Source organism: Triticum urartu, chromosome 3 (genome assembly GCF_003073215.2).
Source record: "Triticum urartu cultivar G1812 chromosome 3, Tu2.1, whole genome shotgun sequence".
NCBI lineage: Eukaryota > Viridiplantae > Streptophyta > Magnoliopsida > Poales > Poaceae > Triticum > Triticum urartu.
In genome coordinates, this window is record NC_053024.1 from 682,110,615 (window position 1) to 682,131,050 (window position 20,436).

Below are 20,436 nucleotides of genomic sequence, written 5' to 3' on the forward strand. Positions count from 1 at the left end.
TCCACTCCACAAACTTTTCAACAAAAAAAATGACTCAAAACAAACAGCCAATCTAAATGTGTACGGTAACACGCAATAATACTAAACACGTCCTTTTTGTGATCTGGATGAAGCTAAACACGTACGCCTGGTATGTTTAGCTTCACTACTGAAGAGTGCAGACAATGTTTCCTGTCTATGAGGGAAGCTAGAAACTCATACCAACATTGTTTTATAGCCTAGCCAGGCAATTACTCATTGTCGTACCTCCTGAGAAAAAGGTTTTTTTTTTGCGTAGGTGAGGAACCGTCTCCTTGCTTGCGTGGAGATGATGAGAACCAAAGGTGAATGCACTGGATGGCATGGTGCAAACTGTGTGTCCCTAAAAATAAAGGGGATGTGTTTTCGCGATATTCACTGTTTCAACTTGCAATCCTTGCCAAACAGGCTTGCGTCTTCTTGAGAATCCTGACTCCTTATGTGCTACTATTCTGAGGGCTAAGTACTATCCAAATGACGATATGTTGAATTCTAAGTTAAAGAAGGGCTCCTCTTTTACCTGGCAAAGTATTATGACAGGTGTAAATACTCTGAAACATGGCTATATTTGGCAACTAGGAAGGTGGTTACTCCAAAGGGGTTGATTGATCATGTTTCCAATAATTGGGATGAAGATCTAGTTAGGAAAACTCTAGGGCTCATTGATGTACAACAGGTGCTCGCAATCCCAATCTCACAACATAATATGACAGACTTCGTTGGTTGGAGCTACACAAAGAACTGTATATTTTCGGTTCGGGCTACATATTTTTTGAATGGGACTATCAACATGGAAGTAAGCCGAGACACGCCAACGGGATGGGACGAACAACAATTAATCATATTTGGAGCACTATGTGAAAATTATCTTGCCCGATAAAGGTTAAAAAAATATCTAGCATACGCTACATGGAAGTCTCCCATGTCGTGTTACGCTTGCAAACAGACTTTGAAAATCTCGCCCATATGTCCTTCTTGCTCTGCTAGTCCAGAACATACGAAGCACATGCTATATATTTCTCCGCAACGAAGCTAGGAGGTTTGGACAAGGTTGGGGTTGGATGATATCATTGAAAGAGCATGTAAAGTCGACCGTGCTGGTGAGGCGGTGTTGGAGTATTTACTTCTTTGGAGTATTTACTTCTTCTACCAGAACATGAATTTTATATTATCGGTCATCCGAATGTGCATGAAACAATTGTGTCTCGGCCTGATATTTGCGGTGGGAAAGGCGGAAAATGATGCACAAAGAGACAACCCAGAATGCGACCTAGATTTCTACGGGGATTCTAGCCCTTAATGCCAATTTTGTTAATGTCTCCTCTCCAAACGTTTCTATGAAAAGAGGGGGCTGGTCATGCCCTCCAATGGTTTTTGTTAAATTTATTGTTGATGCTTCTTTTCAGCATGACATGCTTAGGGGAATGATGGGGACCGTACTAAGAGATGACAAATGTAGATTTATCGGCGAGGGGAATGGGAAGATAGACTGTTCGCGGATGTCCTGACGGCCGAAGCTTTGGCTCTCAAGTTTGGTATATCACTTGTGCAAAGGACAGGATGCAACCGTCTTATTATTAACTCGGACAATCTAGAGGTGATTGATACCATAAAGGAAGGAGGACGGTCGGCGGGAGCTGCAACGGCATTTTTTTATAATTATTTTCATTTTGCTTGTGTTCCTTATTACTATATTCAAGCACTGTAATAGAAAAGCAAATGAAGTTGCTCGTGAGCTTGCTAGATTAGCTAGATTTTCTTTGACTTCTAATTAGTTTGAGGAACACTTAACTGAAATTGTACGGACCCTGGTAAACGATGTATTGCTTATTTCCAATGAATAAAGTTGGGTATTTTTTTCAATAAAAATAACTCCTTGCTTTCGTGGTACAAGTGGCAAATAGAGTTATATGGCCACCATCGGTTGACCATGAGTATTTGGCCATGATATTTTTGCAGTGTAGCACCAACCACACAAACAGTATTCGTTCAGGCACATCCATATAACTTTCCAGCATCTTGATAGGATCAAGATTGGATGTTGGCAAATGAATTGCCTTGTATATGCCGAGCTTGTCAAATATTCATCAATAGTCGTCATATTCCAACATATGGAGTTAGCACAAGAGTGATCAAGGCAAGCTGAGTTTTCAAGTAGGCTCGAGAGGTTGAAAAATTCTTGTAGTTGGACTAGGGTAGTCATGCGAGCAACAATAGTGATCCATTTATCACCCTCAAGTTCCTACATCTCTATTTTGTCGTTCTCTAGACGCAAGTCTAAATAGCTCTTGCACGCCGTTATAGACTATGGAATCCTCAATCCACTTGTCCCTCCAGAGGCTAGCCCAACTACCATCCCCAATAGTGATGGTTATTGAGGTTCTTAGGCTGAGCCGTTGCTTCTGATGTTGTTGAGAACAAAGAAAATGCTAATTGGACACATCACTTCTATTGAAAAAAGAAGAAGTTTTATTTAATTTATTGCTTAGGTTGCGAGCCGCATTTATTAGTGAAAATAAAAAAAAAGCGAACACTAGGACCTGCACATAAAAGATGAGTATAACATACTAATCAAGTAACAAATTGGTTGTTGGTAGTTGCTAGAAATGCACTATTTATTAGAGTCTAAAATTTCGAGTACATGTCCTTCTCTCTTAGTGCGATACAGAATAAAGGATACCCGCTCCTCAAGATACGTCACTAAACGATTATCCAAGAAGAACTTCACAGCGGTGATGTGGTTCCTTTACGAGCCTAGAAGTGCATACTAACTTGCTCAATGAGGTAGACAAATAAAAAATTACTACTATTAAGCTATTGCTTCTTATAGTTGTAGGCACCCTTACAAGCACCAATGAAAGGGCGGCGTTTGTGTAAAAAGAACCTCGCTGCATGCGAACACCATCATTATTTGCATCACCCGAGGTGATAAAATTTTATTATGTAGTGCGTTTCTGGACAATCCTCACTTCGCAACTTGACACTTGTTGTCGAACAGCCTTATGCCGCACAAATCGCTTTCCCGGGCAAGAAATATATAACAACCGCGCGTGATGTACGATGCGGAAGTCTTTCAGCACGACGAATACTGACATCCAAATATGAAAAGGGGAAGGAATTGTTCAAGAAGTGGTCCCTACAAACTTTATAGTGCAGTGCAAATTCACCCTAACTTACGATGCCCTTTTGAGCTCTTCGATCCAACCATCTTCTTATGCCGTTGGGTGCACATGAATTTAATACAACCCACCATAGAGCAATGGTATAGAAAAACCCTCTGGCTACACCTGAGAGCAATCAAAAGACCCAATAGCTCAGATCGATTGCGTTGCTTTCTTTACCCAGAATATGCAGCCAGTTGGAGCCTATGGGCCATGCTTTCTAGTTTCTCATCTTCTTTCCACAAAACTTCTGCCAAATAGTGAGACGCGCGTCAGGACCAGGTGTGCTAATCATTCTGCATTTCAATTGGTACTAAATATTCATTAACAATTCGAGATTATTCTGACAGCATCCAAAAATTGCTCAATTTTTTTGTAAACAAAATCATTCTAAACATGACATGCATGCTAAAACCGATTAATATAAGTTGAAATATTCTCAGGTACAGCAGGAGCAGGTACATATCGATTGCATTAGTACATAGAAGTAACGATACCACAATGTTGGTGCAATTTTTGTAGGAACGGAACATAGCACTGAATAAGCAAGAGCTAGATCGAAGACCGCAAACACAAGAAGATCGAAACAACTTCAGTCAGATGAGCAATCGATCGATCGGGATGGTATATCGTTAATCCCTGCCATGCTTCTCGTTGCCCCTGGAGTTGGACAGCTCGCCCCAGACATCGATCTGGATCATGCCGTCGCCTGGCGGCGGCGGAGCCGGTGACCTGCTGTGGTTGTTGAGCGCCGCCGCGAGCTCCTCGCCCTCGCGGTACCTCTGCAGGTACCTGCGCATGGCACCGGCGTAGTTGTCGAGGCCAAGGGTGGTCATGGCGTGGCAGATGTCGTCGCCGTTCACCGTCTTGCGCCGCTCCCGCCGGCACCGCTCCGAGGCCTCGCCGGTGACGAAGCCGATGAACTCCGTGGCGCACTCCTGGATCACCTCCTTGGCGTGCTTCGAGACCTTGGCCTCCGGCGGCAGCACGTCCTTCATGATCCGCCCCACGTTGGCGATCGGCAGGAGGCCTTCTTGCCCATTGGGATCTCCCGAGGAAGAGCCTGAGGTTGATGGCGCCCTAGGAAGTCTGAGGCGCCCCGGTTGTTGGGTAAAACCGGAGAAATGGATGAAATCCTCTCTATTCGTCATATTTAGTGTGGATAAGGTATGTACGTGATCTTCGTCACAATGAGATATATAGTTCGGGCACGCCGAAAGTAGTCTTCGCATTGGTACTCATATTGCGAGTGCTGAAGAGCCGCGACTCTTTTTATACACTGAGAGCCGTGGCTTTTTGCCTTGCTTACCCAACTTTTATCTCGTTCTGTTCAAAAAGTATGGAATGTATGTCGTGACCCAGTTGTCCACCACTCCACGCGGGTAAATGATTCGTCTTTATTATTTTAAAAATTACGCCCGTTACATTTATTCGCCCACGGGATTAAAATATCCAACTAGCTTGTGGAATAAAAAAGAAAGGCTTATCCTGAACATTTTTAACTACAAGTGCTGAGTACCTGCGTATATCGTTTGAGCAAAATGTCCACTCAAAGATGATTGGTATACAAATTTTCAACAATGGTGCATCGTATGAAAAAATAATCCAACAAGCTTGTTGAATAGTAAGTAAAGGTTTTTACAACAATTTGAACTACAAGTGTAGAGTACTTGTATATATCGTTTGAGCAAAATGGCCATCGAAATATTGTTCACAAGCAAATTTCAGTGATGGTCTATCATATATATCAAAAACATGCAACTAGCTAGCTTATTTAACTACAAAATTGGTTCGTTTAGAACATTTTGATGTACAAGTGCAGAGTACTTGGAGCATGTCTTATGAGCAAACTGGCCACCGAAAGATTGTCAACCAGCGAAATTTCGATAAAATGGTGAAGCATATAAAAAATATCCTACTAGCTCGTTGCATAAACAAAAGGCTTGCTTTGAACATTTTGAAGTACAAGTGCAGAGTACTTGTGTATATCGAGTTTGAGCGAAATGGACCACCGAAAGATTGTCGCTAAGCAAATTTTTAGTGATGTTGCATCATATCAGATATATTTAAGTACCATGTTCATGACTGCATGCATCGCTTGATGCAGAGGCTGGGGCTATCCTCATTCTCGAAAAAATAAAATAGCTACCATGTTGGGTAAAAGACAAGGTTGTGTGTAGAACATTTTGAACTATACGCATGGGGTAGGCAGCGACCGGTAATACCCACAAGCACACGACCATATATAGTCCGGAGTGCAGTTTGTACATGCGTACGATATATGCCTGTATACCATGCCATTGTGAGCGTGCTCGATCGACGTCTACATACACTATCTTACACCATCCCTACGCTAGCCAGCGCTGAGTACGCGGCAGCCTCTTTTCGTGCGTGCGAGGTTACGCGCGTACGAAAGTCGATGCCAGTAGCATGTGGTGGTAGCTGGATCGATATATGCACAGCTCGGCCAGGCCAATCAGGCGGCGTGCTTTTGGGTAGCCCCCGGGGTGGGGTGGTGGATGGGGGGGCGACACCTGCCGACAAGCCTCGCATGGCGAGCGATCATGGCTTCCAGCGCCGCGGCACGTGCCCTCCTGGATCCTCCCGGACCAGTGTCGAGACCGGAGCTACCTAGCTGAGCTCCATCTCTCACGCTCGCAGAGTCTAGTTGGGTTTGCAAAGGACCCCGAGTGCATTAGAAATATCAGGTAACGGTACAAATGCACCTTACCCAAGGGCCCTCCGAGAAAAGAAAATCACAGACCAGTCCTTGCATCTTACAAAAAGGACCCAGAACATAAAAGAAAAACGCAATCCGGTAATTTGAAATAGTATGAGCCGGAGACCGAAACCAATGTCGCCGGGGACAAACCACTTGGGGGCGGTGGTTTCGCCGCGCCATCTCCACGGAAGAAGCGGCAGAGGAAGCTTGGCTAGTAGCAGACTGCAACCCATCAGCTAGAGTTGCTCTAAGGGCCTCTTTTGATTTCCGGGATTTTAAAAACACAATAATAGAACAATACATGAGTAGATAGGATTGCAAAAACATAGAAATTTTTAGAATTGTGTTTGATTCACAAGAATAGGAAAACCACGGGAATCCTAAAAGACATGGTAAAATTAAGACTAAACCATATGCAAAGATAAGATGGAGTTGATATTATGCTACTTAGGGCATCTCGAGCCGTTGGCCTCCCAGGGGACGCCTAAAATCACCGCCTGGGGGTGAGTCGGCGCAAAAATTGGGCCTGTGGGCGAGTTGGTCCCCAGCCGCCGGCCCCAGGGCCGCCCCCAGGCACGTTTTAAAATAAAAGAAGTTCGGCGAAGTTTGACTTAAACACGATAAATTTCGGCCAAACACGATAAATTTCGGCACATTTCGGCGAAGTTCGCGGATTTTCATTACATAGCACATATACATAAACTAATCTAAAGGAAAAACTGGCGTCGTCGTCGGCCTTCTCCTCCTTGACGCGGGCGCCCCTGCTGGACCCCTGCCCGGCGTCGCCATGGCGGACTAGTGGCGGCGCATCGTCGTCGTCGTCGTCGCTGTCGCAGATGACGACGACTCTGCCTTCGTCGCGGCCGCGTCGACGCTCCGCGAAGCGAAGCAGGGCGGCGCACTGGCGCTCCTTCGCCTTCTCCAGGCGCTCCTTCTCCATCGCTATGGAGTCCCTGCGCGCCCATTCCAGGGCCGCGTCGTCGTCGCCGAGCTCCGTCGTCACCGGCGCGGCCGGCTCCTTCTTCACCGGCGCGAGCCCCGGCTCCGTCTTCACCGGCGCGAGCCCCGGCTTCGTCTTTGGCTTGACGAAGCGCGGAGGAGGAGCCGACGAGTAGGCGCGCCGGCCGCCCTCGTTGATGACGATGCCGGCTCTGCGAGTGCGCCGGCCGAGTGGCGTCTCCGCCGCGGGCTCGGCCTTGACGCCGAGCAGGGCCGGAGTGCCGGAGGAGTGCGATGAAGATCGGGAGGAGGAAGAAGAGGAGGAGGACCCGAACCTCCTTGGCGCCCATGGCCCGGTGCGTCGGTGCTGCGCCGGGGCGGCCGCCCTCGCCGGGTACGCCAACGGCAGGTCGTTGCCGCCCTCGAGGTACGTCAGCACGCCCTCAAGTGTGCGGCCGGGGATGCCCTGTTGGAAATATGCCCTAGAGGCAATAATAAATTGATTATTATTATATTTCCTTGTTCATGATAATCGTTTATTATCCATGCTATAATTGTATTGATAGGAAACTCAGATACACGTGTGGATACATAGACAACACCATGTCCCTAGTAAGCCTCTAGTTGACTAGCTCGTTGATCAATAGATGGTTACGGTTTCCTGACCATGGACATTGGATGTCATTGATAACGGGATCACATCATTAGGAGAATGATGTGATGGACAAGACCCAATCCTAAGCATAGCACAAGATCGTGTAGTTCGTATGCTGAAGCTTTTCTAATGTCAAGTATCATTTCCTTAGACCATGAGATTGTGCAACTCCCGGATACCGTAGGAGTGCTTTGGGTGTGCCAAACGTCACAACGTAACTGGGTGGCTATAAAGGTACACTACGGGTATCTCCGAAAGTGTCTGTTGGGTTGGCACGAATCGAGAATGGGATTTGTCACTCCATGTGACGGAGAGGTATCTCTGGGCCCACACGGTAGGACATCATCATAATGTGCACAATGTGATCAAGGAGTTGATCACGGGATGATGTGTTACGGAACGAGTAAAGAGACTTGCCGGTAACGAGATTGAACAAGATATCGGGATACCGACGATCGAATCTCGGGCAAGTATCGTACCGCTAGACAAAGGGAATTGTATACGGGATTGATTAAGTCCTTGACATCGTGGTTCATCCGATGAGATCATCGTGGAACATGTGGGAGCCAACATGGGTATCCAGATCCCGCTGTTGGTTATTGACCGGAGAGTCATCTCGGTCATGTCTGCATGTCTCCCGAACCACACTTAAGGTTCGGTGACGCTAGGGTTATAGAGATATTAGTATGCGGTAACCCGAAAGTTGTTCGGAGTCCCGGATGAGATCCCGGACGTCACGAGGAGTTCCGGAATGGTCCGGAGGTAAAGAATTATATATAGGAAGTGCTGTTTCGGCCATCGGGACAAGTTTCGGGGTCACCGGTATTGTACCGGGACCACCGGAAGGGTCCCGGGGGTCCACCGGGTGGGGCCACCTGCCCCGGGGGGCCACATGTGCTGTAGGGGGTGCTCCTTGGCCTATATGGGCCAAGGGCACCAGCCCCTAGAGGCCCATGCGCCAAAGGGACAAGAGGAGGGGAGAGTCCTAAAGGGGGAAGGCACCTCCGAGGTGCCTTGGGGAGGATGGACTCCTCCCCCCCTTGGCCGCACCCTTCCTTGGAGGAAGGGGCAAGGCTGCGCCCTCCCCCTCTCCCTTGGCCCTATATATAGTGGGGGGAAGGGAGGGCAACCATACCTAAGCCCTGGCGCCTCCCTCTCCTTCCCATGACACACCTCCCTCCTCCCGCAGCGCTTGGCGAAGCCCTGTTGGAATCCCGCTACTTCCACCACCACGCCGTCGTGTTGTTGGATATCCATCAACCTCTCCTCCCCCCTTGCTGGATCAAGAAGGAGGAGACGTCGCTGCTCCGTACGTGTGTTGAACGCGGAGGTGCCGTCCGTTCGGCGCTAGGATCATCGGTGATTTGGATCACGAGGAGTACGACTCCATCAACCCCGTTCTCTTGAATGCTTCCGCGCGCGATCTACAAGGGTATGTAGATCCACTCCTCCCTCGTTGCTAGATGACTCCATAGATAGATCTTGGTGACACGTAGGAAAATTTTGAATTTATGCTACATTACCCAACATGGCCCACCACAGGTGGCGCCCCTCGCTGTTCTGCCGGCCACCAACCACCGACGCGCCGTTGATGGACGCCAAGCGCTGCTGCTGGCGGCGCTCGAAATACGCCGCCCAAGTCGCGTGGTTGTCGGTGGCGTACTGGGGGAGGGAGAGTTGGGCGTCGGTGAGGGAGGCGTGCACGACCTCGACTTCCTCGGCGAAGTACTTCGGCTTCGCCACGGCATCGGGCAACGGGGGAATGGGCACTCCCCCGGCGCTGAGCCTCCACCCCGTCGGCCCGGCGCGCATGTCCGGCGGCGCCGGGATGTTCGCCTGGAACAGGAGCCAGGACTCTTGTTCGCGGAGCAAACGGCGGCCGAAGCCGTTGGCCGCCGCCTTGTCTCCGGGGAAGCGTTCTGCCATGGCGACGGGATCGGGAGAGGTAGAGAGATAGAGGGAGGGGCTGGGCGGCGGCGCTCGGGAGAGGTAGGGAGAGGGAGGAGCTGGGTGGCGGCGGGGGGCGGGGCTGGTGTGGGCACAGACGAGTGCAGGCCACCGGCTATATAGCCGCGCCGCACCCGTGTGTACGCGTGCGAGGGAGGGGAGGCGTCGGCGCGCCGTCCCGTGACGCGCCGCCCGTGAGGAATCAATGACAAAGCTGACCGGCGGCAGCCTTGGCATTGATTCCCCATGGGAACCGAGGCCGTTGGGGGAAGACGAGGCGCCGTGTCGCTGACGCGGCGGGCCCGTGGCTGTTTCGCGCCAAAACAGTTCGCCCCGGGGCGCCCCCCAGCGCGCCGGGTTCGGCCTGGGTCCGCCGGCGCTGTTTTCGGCCCAGGCCGGCGAAAATCGGGTTCCTTGGGGCGCGACTGGGCCTTTTTTTGGCGCCGACGCGAAAAAATCACCTGGGAAGGCCTTCCTGGGGACGCGACTGGAGATGCCCTTAGAGTATCTCCAGCAGCTCCCCTATTCCAAAAACATATGGTATAGTGAAAGTTGGCACAAAAAATGTGCTCCAGCTGCTTCCCTATTTCCAAAACTTTTTTGGTGTTCACCCAAAACACACACCTTCTTCCCCTATGTAGAGGGGAAGACCTATAATCTTTTTTTTCAATGCATGCCACGTTGGCACGCCGCTACCAATGACGCTAGTCCATTGTCGATACTCACCGAACCGCTGTCCGACCATCGCCAGACCACCATGCCACCGCCACGCATCGCCACCGAATGCCCTCATGCCTTCGCCGTTGATGTCGCCTACTAGACCGCCACCCACCTGCCCGATGCCACGCCTCACCACCGGGAAGAGAGAAAGGGATATATATATATATATTCTACATATATATATATATATAGAGAGAGAGAGAGATTACCCACTGACATGTGGGGCACATATGTCAGGGTAAGTATACATAGAAAGTTGTATTGGAATCTGCTACAACAACGCACATGTGGAAACTAGTAATGTTTTTGAGAGAGCCCCAATAAGCACTTATAGGAGAAGTTTTTTTGGGAAGGGGCTACATGTGCTCTTATGGCCTTTATCTCTTTTTTTCATAGGAATATAAAAAAATAGGTTGGAGTGGTGTAAATTTCCTTTATTTCCCCTATGAAAATCAATTCAAAGAAAAAATGGGCTCCATTTTTTCTATCGTCCATTCCCTTGTTTGAAACGGATGAATAGTATCATCATATAAAGGAAAAGATATTCCTATGATTTTCATTGCATTTTTGGAGGAATTAAATTCTCAGAAATTTGACTTATGTTGGTTGTTTATTTGTAGGATTGAATCATGCAGAATTTTTCCAAGAAATCATTTGTACTACATTTCAAAGAAAATTTAGTATCCACTCAAGTGTCTTGGAAAAGATCCTTTATTTTCCTATGACGCAGTCAAACAAATTCAAATCCTCTAGAATTCGAATGGACATGACATTCATTTCCCTATTTTTTTTCTATTCCTACATTTTTAGACTAGCCACAATAAGAGTAACATAGGTGGTAACATCACACTTATCTAGACAAAATAGATGACGTGACAAATAATTAATGATGAAAGAGAGGCATGTAGTAAACATAGCTAGTTACCCATACTATGAGTAACATTACACATACCAAAGACAAGATAAGTCTACAACCTAATAAATATTAAATAAAGAGTTGCATGACACCACATATAGTATATTAATCTCCACTATAGAGGTAGTAACACAGACTAATAACATATAAATATGTTATTAGGCTAAGTTACTCCCTACTAATCAAAGAGGTCAAAAGAAACGTGAGAGTATACAGGAACAGGAGTATGATACTGGGAATCGGCTCGATGGAGTTGCGAAGGGCCACCAGATCAAAAGGCTCCCGATTTGGTTGCAGCCTTCTCAAACAAGCAAAACGGCGTGCACCAAAAGAGGATCGGCTAGCCAATGGTGGAGAGGCTCGCCTTTTGATGCCTCTGCCGCCTCCTCCTGCGGCCGTGTTCTTGCTCTTCCCCATGACTGCTAGATTAGCTCCCCATTGGCTGGAACCATCCGCCATTGAGTACCGCTCTCGATCATCGTGGCTCCGAGTATACTATGCCCGTTTGTGCCGACTGCCGAACAGTGCGCCGTTGATTGATTTTCGTGTGGGTTTTTTGGGCCTCCATCTTGTTCTGGCAGGCGCAAGGATAGCTACTCTGGTACACATTCACATGCCAAGACTAATTGCGATTTATTGTCCCACGAGATCATCCTGACCAAGCATTATGTTTGTCAGGGGCCAGCTATATAGTTAAGTTTTCTCTTACAGTAGCATAGATGCGTGGCAGGGCTATAGGTTAATTGTGACAAGACAACGCTGGAGCGCATGTCGGACAACTGGTTAATCTGCTGCCTATTCGTCCAGATGTGTAATTTCAGCTGACAGTTACTACCAACCCAAAGGTCCACCTACTCGCTGAGCATGCATCATGGTCAGTTAATCCTTACTTGCTGTACAGATTTGTCTTCATTGTTCCTACTCCTACGTCCTTCTGTCAGCATTATCAAGATTCAAGGGCATGCTACATGCCTTTGAAACTGGTAGAAACGGTAGTTTGCTGAATTTTACACCCATGCAGTTCCATTTTGTTTTGAATTGCATGCATCTGACAACCAGTTCACACAAAAAGATGTATCGACAGAGAATGACGCGCAATCTATTTCAACACTCTTTCTCTTTTTTACCCTTCTTCAGATCTATTTCCCTTAATAGTACATTGGCATGGTACTGTGAACTCAGGTCTTGGCTCTAATACTATATTAAATTTCATGCGCCTATCACTTCATAAAAGATTTCGAACAAGTGGAGAATGACAGGCAATATATCTCAACATTTTTTACACCGTTGATGATGTTTTCTCACTCGAGATGGCAATTAATGAAAACTTTCATTCGAGATGGCTTCTGCGTGAATCTGTCTCAGAAACTAGCCATCCCATTAGGGCCGAGATTTATGAGTATATAAACACCAAAGAATCTACTTACACCCCAACTAATCATCCTTTCTCCACAACCTCCCAATAGGTTGCCTTTCTCCGGCCTTGCTAGGCCTGAAGCCGTGCCCTCTGCGGCCAAGCAAAAGGGCATCCCTAATGGCTGACAGTTCAATATGAAGGATAAGACATAATCATGATGTGGCCAACTACAAGAAGATGTTCTTCGTCTAGCCTTGATGGTTCACCAATGACGGCGAGCTCGTTATGGTTAACGTGCTCCAAGGACTCCCCCAAGGCCAAGCGTGCTGCCGCTGATGTCGCACCGAAGCCAACTAAGGCCGCAACCAAGCCTAGGACGGTGTGTGCGTGTGTGCACCGTGTTTCTAAATTATGTGGCCTTAGGCTACTCACAATGCTTGGCTCTTGGCATGGTTTCACAGACAAAATGCTGAGGTAACGCAACAATTAAAGAAGAGAGAGAGGAGAGCTGGATGTTATGGAGATATGGCTCTTAGCCTGTTTTCCTACGGAATGAAATTAATAACTACATCCGGTGTGTCTTTCCTCTTGATTTTTTCTCTTTCCCTTGTCTCCAAACTTAGGCCGCAATGTTGAGAACTTGAGATGCCAACATGACCCCTAAATAAATTAGGGATAATTAGATTTGAGCCCCTAGCTGGGTAATTAGATTTGAGCCCCTAGCTGGGTCACGCACGTTAGATTTGCCCCTAAATTCAAAAAACCCTCATTTCCGGCCAAGCTCGTTTGCTCCTCTTATACTTTTACCCTTTGATTGTTTGATTGTCACTTTGAAAACTTTATAACAGATTCATATTAACTAAGAAAAATACAAATGAGATATCAAAATGTTCGGAAAAACATCACCTATGTGTGCATGTCATTTGCATTCATGGAAAAATGTTGGAAAATCCCCATCTCAGCTCGAGCCCATATGATCTCGGCTTGAAAAGTAATTTTTTTTAAAAAAAATCAAAAAATTCTATCTTTTGTGGTAAAAAATGTCAAAAGTCTTGACTTCTGTAAAGTTTCATCAATTTTTTCCACGACTTCCACGAATGTCATTTCAAGACGAAACTTTGTCATTTCAAGATGAAACTTTGCAAGAACTCAAAACATTAGTTAGTGTTTGCCACAAAAAAAATCTGAATTGTTTAAATTTTTCTCTTTTTCCGGAGTTTACTGTTCACCTGAGCTCATATGAGCTCGAGCTGAGATATTCCGCTTGAAACAAGGAGCTGAGATACTTTTTTCATGAATGCAAATGACATGCACATATAGGTGATGTTTTTTTGAACGTATTGATATCTTGTTTGTATTTTTCTGAGTTAATATGAATTTGTTATGAAGTTTTCAAAGTGCCGGACAAATGTTCAAAGGGAAAAATCACAAGAGGAGTAAATGATCTTGGGTAGAAATGAGGGTTTTTTGAATTTAGGGGCAAATCAAACTGGTGTGACCCAACTAGGGGCTCGAGTATAATTGTCCTGCAACATCACTTAGATACAAGACCTAAAAGACAATTCATTGGGGTGGTTGTATCTAAAAGTCATCCACCGCCTAGGGTGACGTGTTAATAGCCAAATCGTTGGGAGTGCCCTTAGGGCGCGAGCCTAATTCACTTGGCCAAGAGAGTATGGATTTACAAAATCTACCACCTAGGTTCAAACCCCTCATTGATGTGAATTGAAGTTTCTATGTATACTATGGGTGTCTCTCTTATACATTCTGTTTAAAATAGAAGTTGCCCTTCTGCACCGACTTCACAAATGACATGGTGTGGGTGGTGTTCTCGTCTAGACCCACATCCACGTCATGGCGCCCTCTTCATGTCCGACGGTGATGGAGGCTTCTGATCTTGATCTAGATATTCCTTTTTGTAATGTTAATAACATTTGAGACGAGCTTCCTTTTTCCTACGAGATTGCCTTATGTGCGCATCTATCTGGGACAGCTCCGAAACTTTCCTTGGATCGGGACATGCTATATGTGGCATCTGTCTAAGACAGCCGTAAAGGCCACTGGCCACCTCATATGCTTTATTTTTTTTACTTGAGATAGTACTCCTTTGATTTCTTTTTACTCCGCATATTAGGTTCATCTGAACTCAATCTTGTTGAAGAACAAAGTTTATAAAACAACCAACATTTACATACCAAATCCGTATCATTAGATCCATCATGGAATCTACTTTCATATTATATTTATTTGGTGTTGTAGATGTTGCTATTTTGAAATATAAATATGATCAAACTTTACAAAGTTTGATTTAAGACAAAACTTATATGTGAAGTAAAAAGAAACGGAGGGAGTACTATTTGTAATAGTGTTAAAAGTTAGACGCTAAGAATTGAGAAACATAATTTACCATGGTGCAGTAATTAGATAGAGCCGTAAGATTGAGACCATGCAAGTACTATTAGCAAGAAAAATAACCTCTAGCTTTCACCACATTAGCTAATACAATCGAACATTTTTCTCTAGAAAACTGGAATTACTGCCTCTAGAAAGAAATTAGTAGGAGGGCCTCCATATTCTAGAAATACATTAGTAGGAGTAGTTTTAGCTAATATAATCAATCATTTTTCTCTAAAAATACACTAGTAGGAGCAGGCGGTCGACAAATACATTAGCTAATATAATCGATCATTTTTCTCTAGAAAACAGGAATTACTGCCTCTAGAAAGACATCAGTAGGAGGGCCTCCAAATTCTAGAAAGAAATTAGTAGGAGTAGTTTTAGTGATGGTAACCCCTAAATTCTAGGGTCAACAAATTAACCTAATTTCCATTCTATTAAGGCAATTGTTTTATTCAGATCTGGAGTAGCAAGTAAAGCCGCCTAAAACCGGCAGATTACAAGTGATACTCAAGTAACGGCTGTGTATAATTTTTACAAATATCTGAGTGTTATCTCAATTGTCACTTTCCGTGTAATTTGTTCATATAAACCAAAATGCCAAAACATGTTTGTTGTGTTGTCTGGCTCTAGGGTTATGTCCGAAACTAGCAATAATATAAGGAGCACTCTAGGACATTCACCAGCAACAAGCCCACAACCGCTTCTGTGCTAACTTCTCTATCTTGAACAGTACATAGTACATTGATGGCTATAATTGTGGGGCAGAAATTCAATGATTCCAACAAGATAAAGCAAGTGCTATTATTGTACCATCTGCCAACAGGGTGCCCAAATAAGCAAATCATTTGAAAGGTCGAAAACCTACTCGAATGTTTCTTGTTGAAGAAACTATCAATTGTGCATGATTGATTCAGACGTTTTGGAGGCACGCTTTTCATGCATATATATTCCATGATGAGCATAAACTGGACACCCCTGCATGCTTACCTATAGTCTATAGCTAGATCGAGATGACAGTAACAGCCCGGAAACAAGCAAAACAAGAATAAGTTTATATTCAAACTGTGTACAGCTTATGCTAAACTGGGCAGATAAGCTATTTTGTTTACCATAATCTGGTCAAGCAATAAGACTGACACCTGCGCAGCCCCAAAAGCAGTAGTTGAGTTTTTTTTTCTCCCTTGCAAACCAGCATGTCGACCTAGCTCCCGGATATAATCCTAGTATGGTTATATTAATTAGATTTTGGCATGGAAATTGCATGGCTCTGATGCATTTCTCATACAAAAGAGCCGTTGAACCTACAAAAAGGACATTCCAGTGTTTGCCGTGCACTATACGTATAGTGTATGCACGAATAGTGATGCACCTGCCTGAATTATTGGGAGCATGCAGGTGCTCACTCTCTGCAACCACTCATAGAACATGCTAGTTATTATGTCATAATTAGCGAGCATCAATTTCTGCGTCCTATGAAATTTAAGATCGCGTGATAGACTGACAGGATACTAACACTATACCAGCATATGGGACGCACTCAAAACCTGACAATTTGGAAAATGAAACAAAATTTGGTATAAAAAACATATTTCTATATATACTCATGCAAGCCCTTGTTTCAATATTGAATTTCAACATAGATCTATAATCTAATGTATATACATTGTTTTTTGTTTCTGTCCCGTTATCTCTTGATAATGGAACCCTATCCGTTTTATGGATCACATGGAATAAAATATACGCACATATACATATGGACGTCTTTCTAAAGATTTGATTTCAGTATAAATCTACCATTTTGGGAAGGCCTACAGTTGTGTTAGCCCATCCACTCCCTCCGTTCCTAAATAATTGAAGTTCTAGAACTTTTTTAAGTCGAACTTTTTGAAGTTTCACCGAGTCTGTAGAAAAAGCTACTAAGATCTACAACATTAAACATACATAATATAAAAAATACATTTCATAGTGAACCTACTGAAGCAAATTTGATGTGGTAGATGTTGATATATATTTATATTGAGTCAAACTTCATGATGTTTAACTTAGGACAAATCTAGAACTTCAATTATTTTGGAACGGAGTAAGAGAGAGGGGTAGAGTGAAAGCCAAAACAGAAAAATTACAGTGATGCCAAGAAGCTCTGAACCCAAGCCTCGAGAATCGTCATACAAATGGAGGGGGAGGGGGAGCAACGCCTGCACCATCCTAACCAAATATATTCCTCATACCTAACCAAATCTTAATAATTCATCCAGTAGTTTTTTTTTAGTAAGTTAGACTTTTTTATAGGTGATGAAGATAGTACAAGTAATGTGCAGAACGTGAACCAACCTATGATTGGATGGTTAGGTGGTGGTATCCCCAACCTACTTGGGTTCAAGTCCTAGACTTGACGTTGGTGTTTGCATTTTTCTGAATTTATTTCAGACTTTTCGGCGATGTTCGTTCAGTGGGAGGAGACGTTGCCGTCGACTATGAGGCGTTTGTGGTGACTTCGTCAATCTTACGATGCTATGCTAACTTAGTCTCTCGGACGTGCACATAGGGATAGAATGTGCGTGCATGCGTTCATACGGGCGGGTGTATGCTCGTCTATGTGAGCAATTTTGATTGTATTGTGCTAAAAAAAGCAATGTGCAGAACTCCCCTAAAAAATAATGTGCAGCACATTATTGGCGTGCAAAAAAATTGTACCTATTATTAGGTATATATATCTACTACTGCCCAAAAAGTCAGTACTCAGAAAGCTTCCTCAGCGTGTATATATGGATGAGCTCGCTGCTTGCCAGCAGAATATATATGAATGAGTTAATTAACCCAGTCATATCCAAATTAAAGCTAGCAGGAAAAACAAAGGCACATCGATAAATTGAAATTGATCTACAATCTTAATCACTGAAGTTGGAAAACAATGTACTTGAGCTGATCCAAGTTGCGCAGCATCAACTAAGTTGCCACATAAATATTAATCTGGACACCTAATCAGATCGAATCGATCATGCATCATTCTCCAATTAATTCCAACTCCGCCGTGTCGCGGTCGCCGGCCCCGGCCGTCGTGGTCGCGGTCCATCCATCGATCCTAGTGATCCTCTTCCTTTACTTGTCTTTCATCCATCTCCAACACACAACAGATAAATTAATCAGAAGAACAACTACTCTTCTCTGCTACTACGTACCCACTAGCAGCTACTCCTAATTCCGCCACTAGCTAGCTGGTCACCTCTCTAATAAGAATATGGAGAGAGTAATTAAGGTGTAGCTAGCTAGCTCTTGCGGGGTAGATCAAGCAAGAAGATGGACGCGTGCCTGATCTGATGATGGAGTAGGTATTAGTGGTTCAAAACTGCCTGCCGGTGCCGGGGCCGGTGTTATCCCTCCTGTCCATGGCTTCGAACATGAAATTACCGGAGCCGCTGGCGCCGGCGCCGGAGGTGGAGGCGTCGGGGACGGGGAGGCCCCCGCGGGAGGAGGCGGCGGCGGCGGCGCGGTCGCCCTCGAGCTCCCGGAACTTGAGGAGGTACCTGCGCATGGGGTCGACGTAGTCGTCGAAGCCGAGCGCGGAGAAGGCCCAGCAGACGTCGTCGCCGTTGACGGTCTTGCGCTTCTCCTTGTGGCACTTGTCGGAGGCCTCCCCGGTGACGAAGCTGATGAACTCGGACACGCACTCCTGCATCGTCTCCTTGGCCTCCTTGGACACCTTGGCGTTGGGGGGCAGCACCTGCTTCATGATCCGCCCCACGTTGGCGATGGGCAGCAGCCGGTCCTGCTCCTTGATACCCTGGTCCCCCGACCCGCCGCCGCCGTGCAGCCGCTCCGGCGGGCTGCCCCCGCCCCCGCCCCCGCCCCCGCCGCCGACGCCGCTGCCGCTCCCGCTGCCGCCGCCGAGATGGGTATAGTGGTGGTCGGCCATCGATCGATCTGCTCCTTCGATCTTGGGTCGCTGGCTAGCTAGCTAGGCTCCCGTCTTTTATACGGGCGGTGCGTGGGCGTGACCAGCTTGGGAATTGAATGGACTGGACACGGCGGGGCGGTGCAGCGCAGGAGCGTGGCGAGGCGAGCTACTTTTCTCTCGCCGTGGTGCTTACACTTGTAACCGGCTGGTGGCGGAGCGGGTACATATATAAATGAACGAGGAGGGAGAATATGCCGGGCTGTGTTGGTGGCTGGGCTGGGCGCGTTGAAATGTCTCCGCCTGCGGCCTCGTGCTCCTGCTCGTGGCTCTGGCTCTGTCCGTCTGGGTGACGACGACGACTGGCTCTCAGTGCCTGCACCCCTGCAAACCTACGCACCTACTGCACTGTAGCTACGCAGCGGCCGGAGCTGGCCTTCCTTAATCACGCACGCGGCGGTGCAAAGGCCCGCCGGCCGGCCTGCCTGACTGGTTGATTTGTTTTCGATTTCCATTGTCTGTTCATGGCCGGCCCCGTGCCAATGCAGTGTCTTCGACCGCCACACGGACATCTTCGCGAGGGTATTTCGTCTTCTGAAATGGCATTATGTGCCCTAGGGGAGGAGTTGGAACTGCTAGGACACATGATCAGAGACAAACATGTTGTTTGTTTCCAGGATTGGATACTTCTAAAAAGAGTGAAATGCATGGTACTCCCGCCTTCCATCTATATAGGGCCTAATGCGTTTTTCGAGGCTAACTTTGCCTAGCACCTAATGGCTTTTCTTTAGCTTTTCCCCTTTTCTCTTCTATTTTGTGACATGCTCCCTCTGTAAATAAATATAAGACATTTTAGGTTGATGTTTATATTTGTTTACAGATGTAGTACTTACTGCTTTACTGAAAATTACCGTAGGACGATTGTTCTATGGTCCAGGGCTTAAAAAGGCATTTGGTAGCACTTAATTGGCTCACTGAAGCATTGTTATTCTTTAGGTAATGCTAACTAGCGAACGTTCGCTGGGAAGGAACTTCCAGCGAACACACTCACAATTGTTTGATCGAGGTCAAACGTGAAAGTTTTTCAATGAAAGATGACTTCTCTACCGTGAAATTGGCATCCTAGTCTGAAGAAATTGCCACCCCTTACAAATAAACTTGCCATGAAAAAGTTGGCACCTGCCATCCTCTCCAGTGAATATTCGTCAGCTAAGAGGGTCCTATTCTATGTGCATCACATGACACAAAAGCCGGGGGTATATCCCCGTTTTTGAAAAGAAATGTTCTTGTTCTTCTAGTAGTTGGTCCGGTGCCAAAATTTTGGCACCACCGCCACTAGTGCCTTATGCTTATGCTTTGGGCGCCATGTGCCAATGTTGGAGGCCGACACACGATATTAGTTGGTGTCGTATATTCATTGTGGGAGCTTCTTAATGCACTTGGTTCGCTTATGGAAACCTTTGACATAGGCACGAGATGTAAAAATGACCCATTCCCTCCGCATGTTTCCAAATCTTGCCAACTCCCTAAACCCTAACGTGTCCATCCACCCCCACTGACCGTAAGCCCTCGTCCTTCACCCTCATTCAGTGTCAATTTCATCCCTTCAACCCATGCCTTTTGACCATGGAGTCAATTTTAAATTTGACCGAATGCCCAAGAACCTAGCTAGCAAATTGTTAGGTAGTCGATAGTGTTTAGACAAAGTG

The 20,436-nt window shown here is 46.1% G+C and overlaps 2 protein-coding genes across 2 annotated transcripts; both read right to left on the minus strand.

Annotated features, from left to right (window-relative positions):
- Nucleotides 1–3,587: 3,587 nt before the first annotated feature.
- On the minus strand, nucleotides 3,588–4,399 carry LOC125549113 (transcriptional activator hap3-like). Its single transcript, XM_048712600.1, has one exon. The coding sequence runs from the start codon at nucleotides 4,328–4,330 to the stop codon at nucleotides 3,812–3,814; it is 519 nt and encodes a 172-aa protein (XP_048568557.1). The 5' UTR covers nucleotides 4,331–4,399; the 3' UTR covers nucleotides 3,588–3,811.
- Nucleotides 4,400–17,679: 13,280 nt separating this feature from the next.
- LOC125549114 (nuclear transcription factor Y subunit B-1-like) lies at nucleotides 17,680–18,954 on the minus strand. The gene has a single exon (XM_048712601.1). It carries the CDS (start codon nucleotides 18,746–18,748, stop codon nucleotides 18,176–18,178), a length of 573 nt encoding a protein of 190 aa, XP_048568558.1. The 5' UTR covers nucleotides 18,749–18,954; the 3' UTR covers nucleotides 17,680–18,175.
- Nucleotides 18,955–20,436: the final 1,482 nt, after the last annotated feature.

Coding starts and splice junctions, on each gene's coding strand:
- LOC125549114 (XM_048712601.1), bottom strand. CDS start 18,748: ATGGCCGACCACCACTATACCCATCTCGGCGGCGGCAGCGGGAGCGGC.
- LOC125549113 (XM_048712600.1), bottom strand. CDS start 4,330: ATGACGAATAGAGAGGATTTCATCCATTTCTCCGGTTTTACCCAACAA.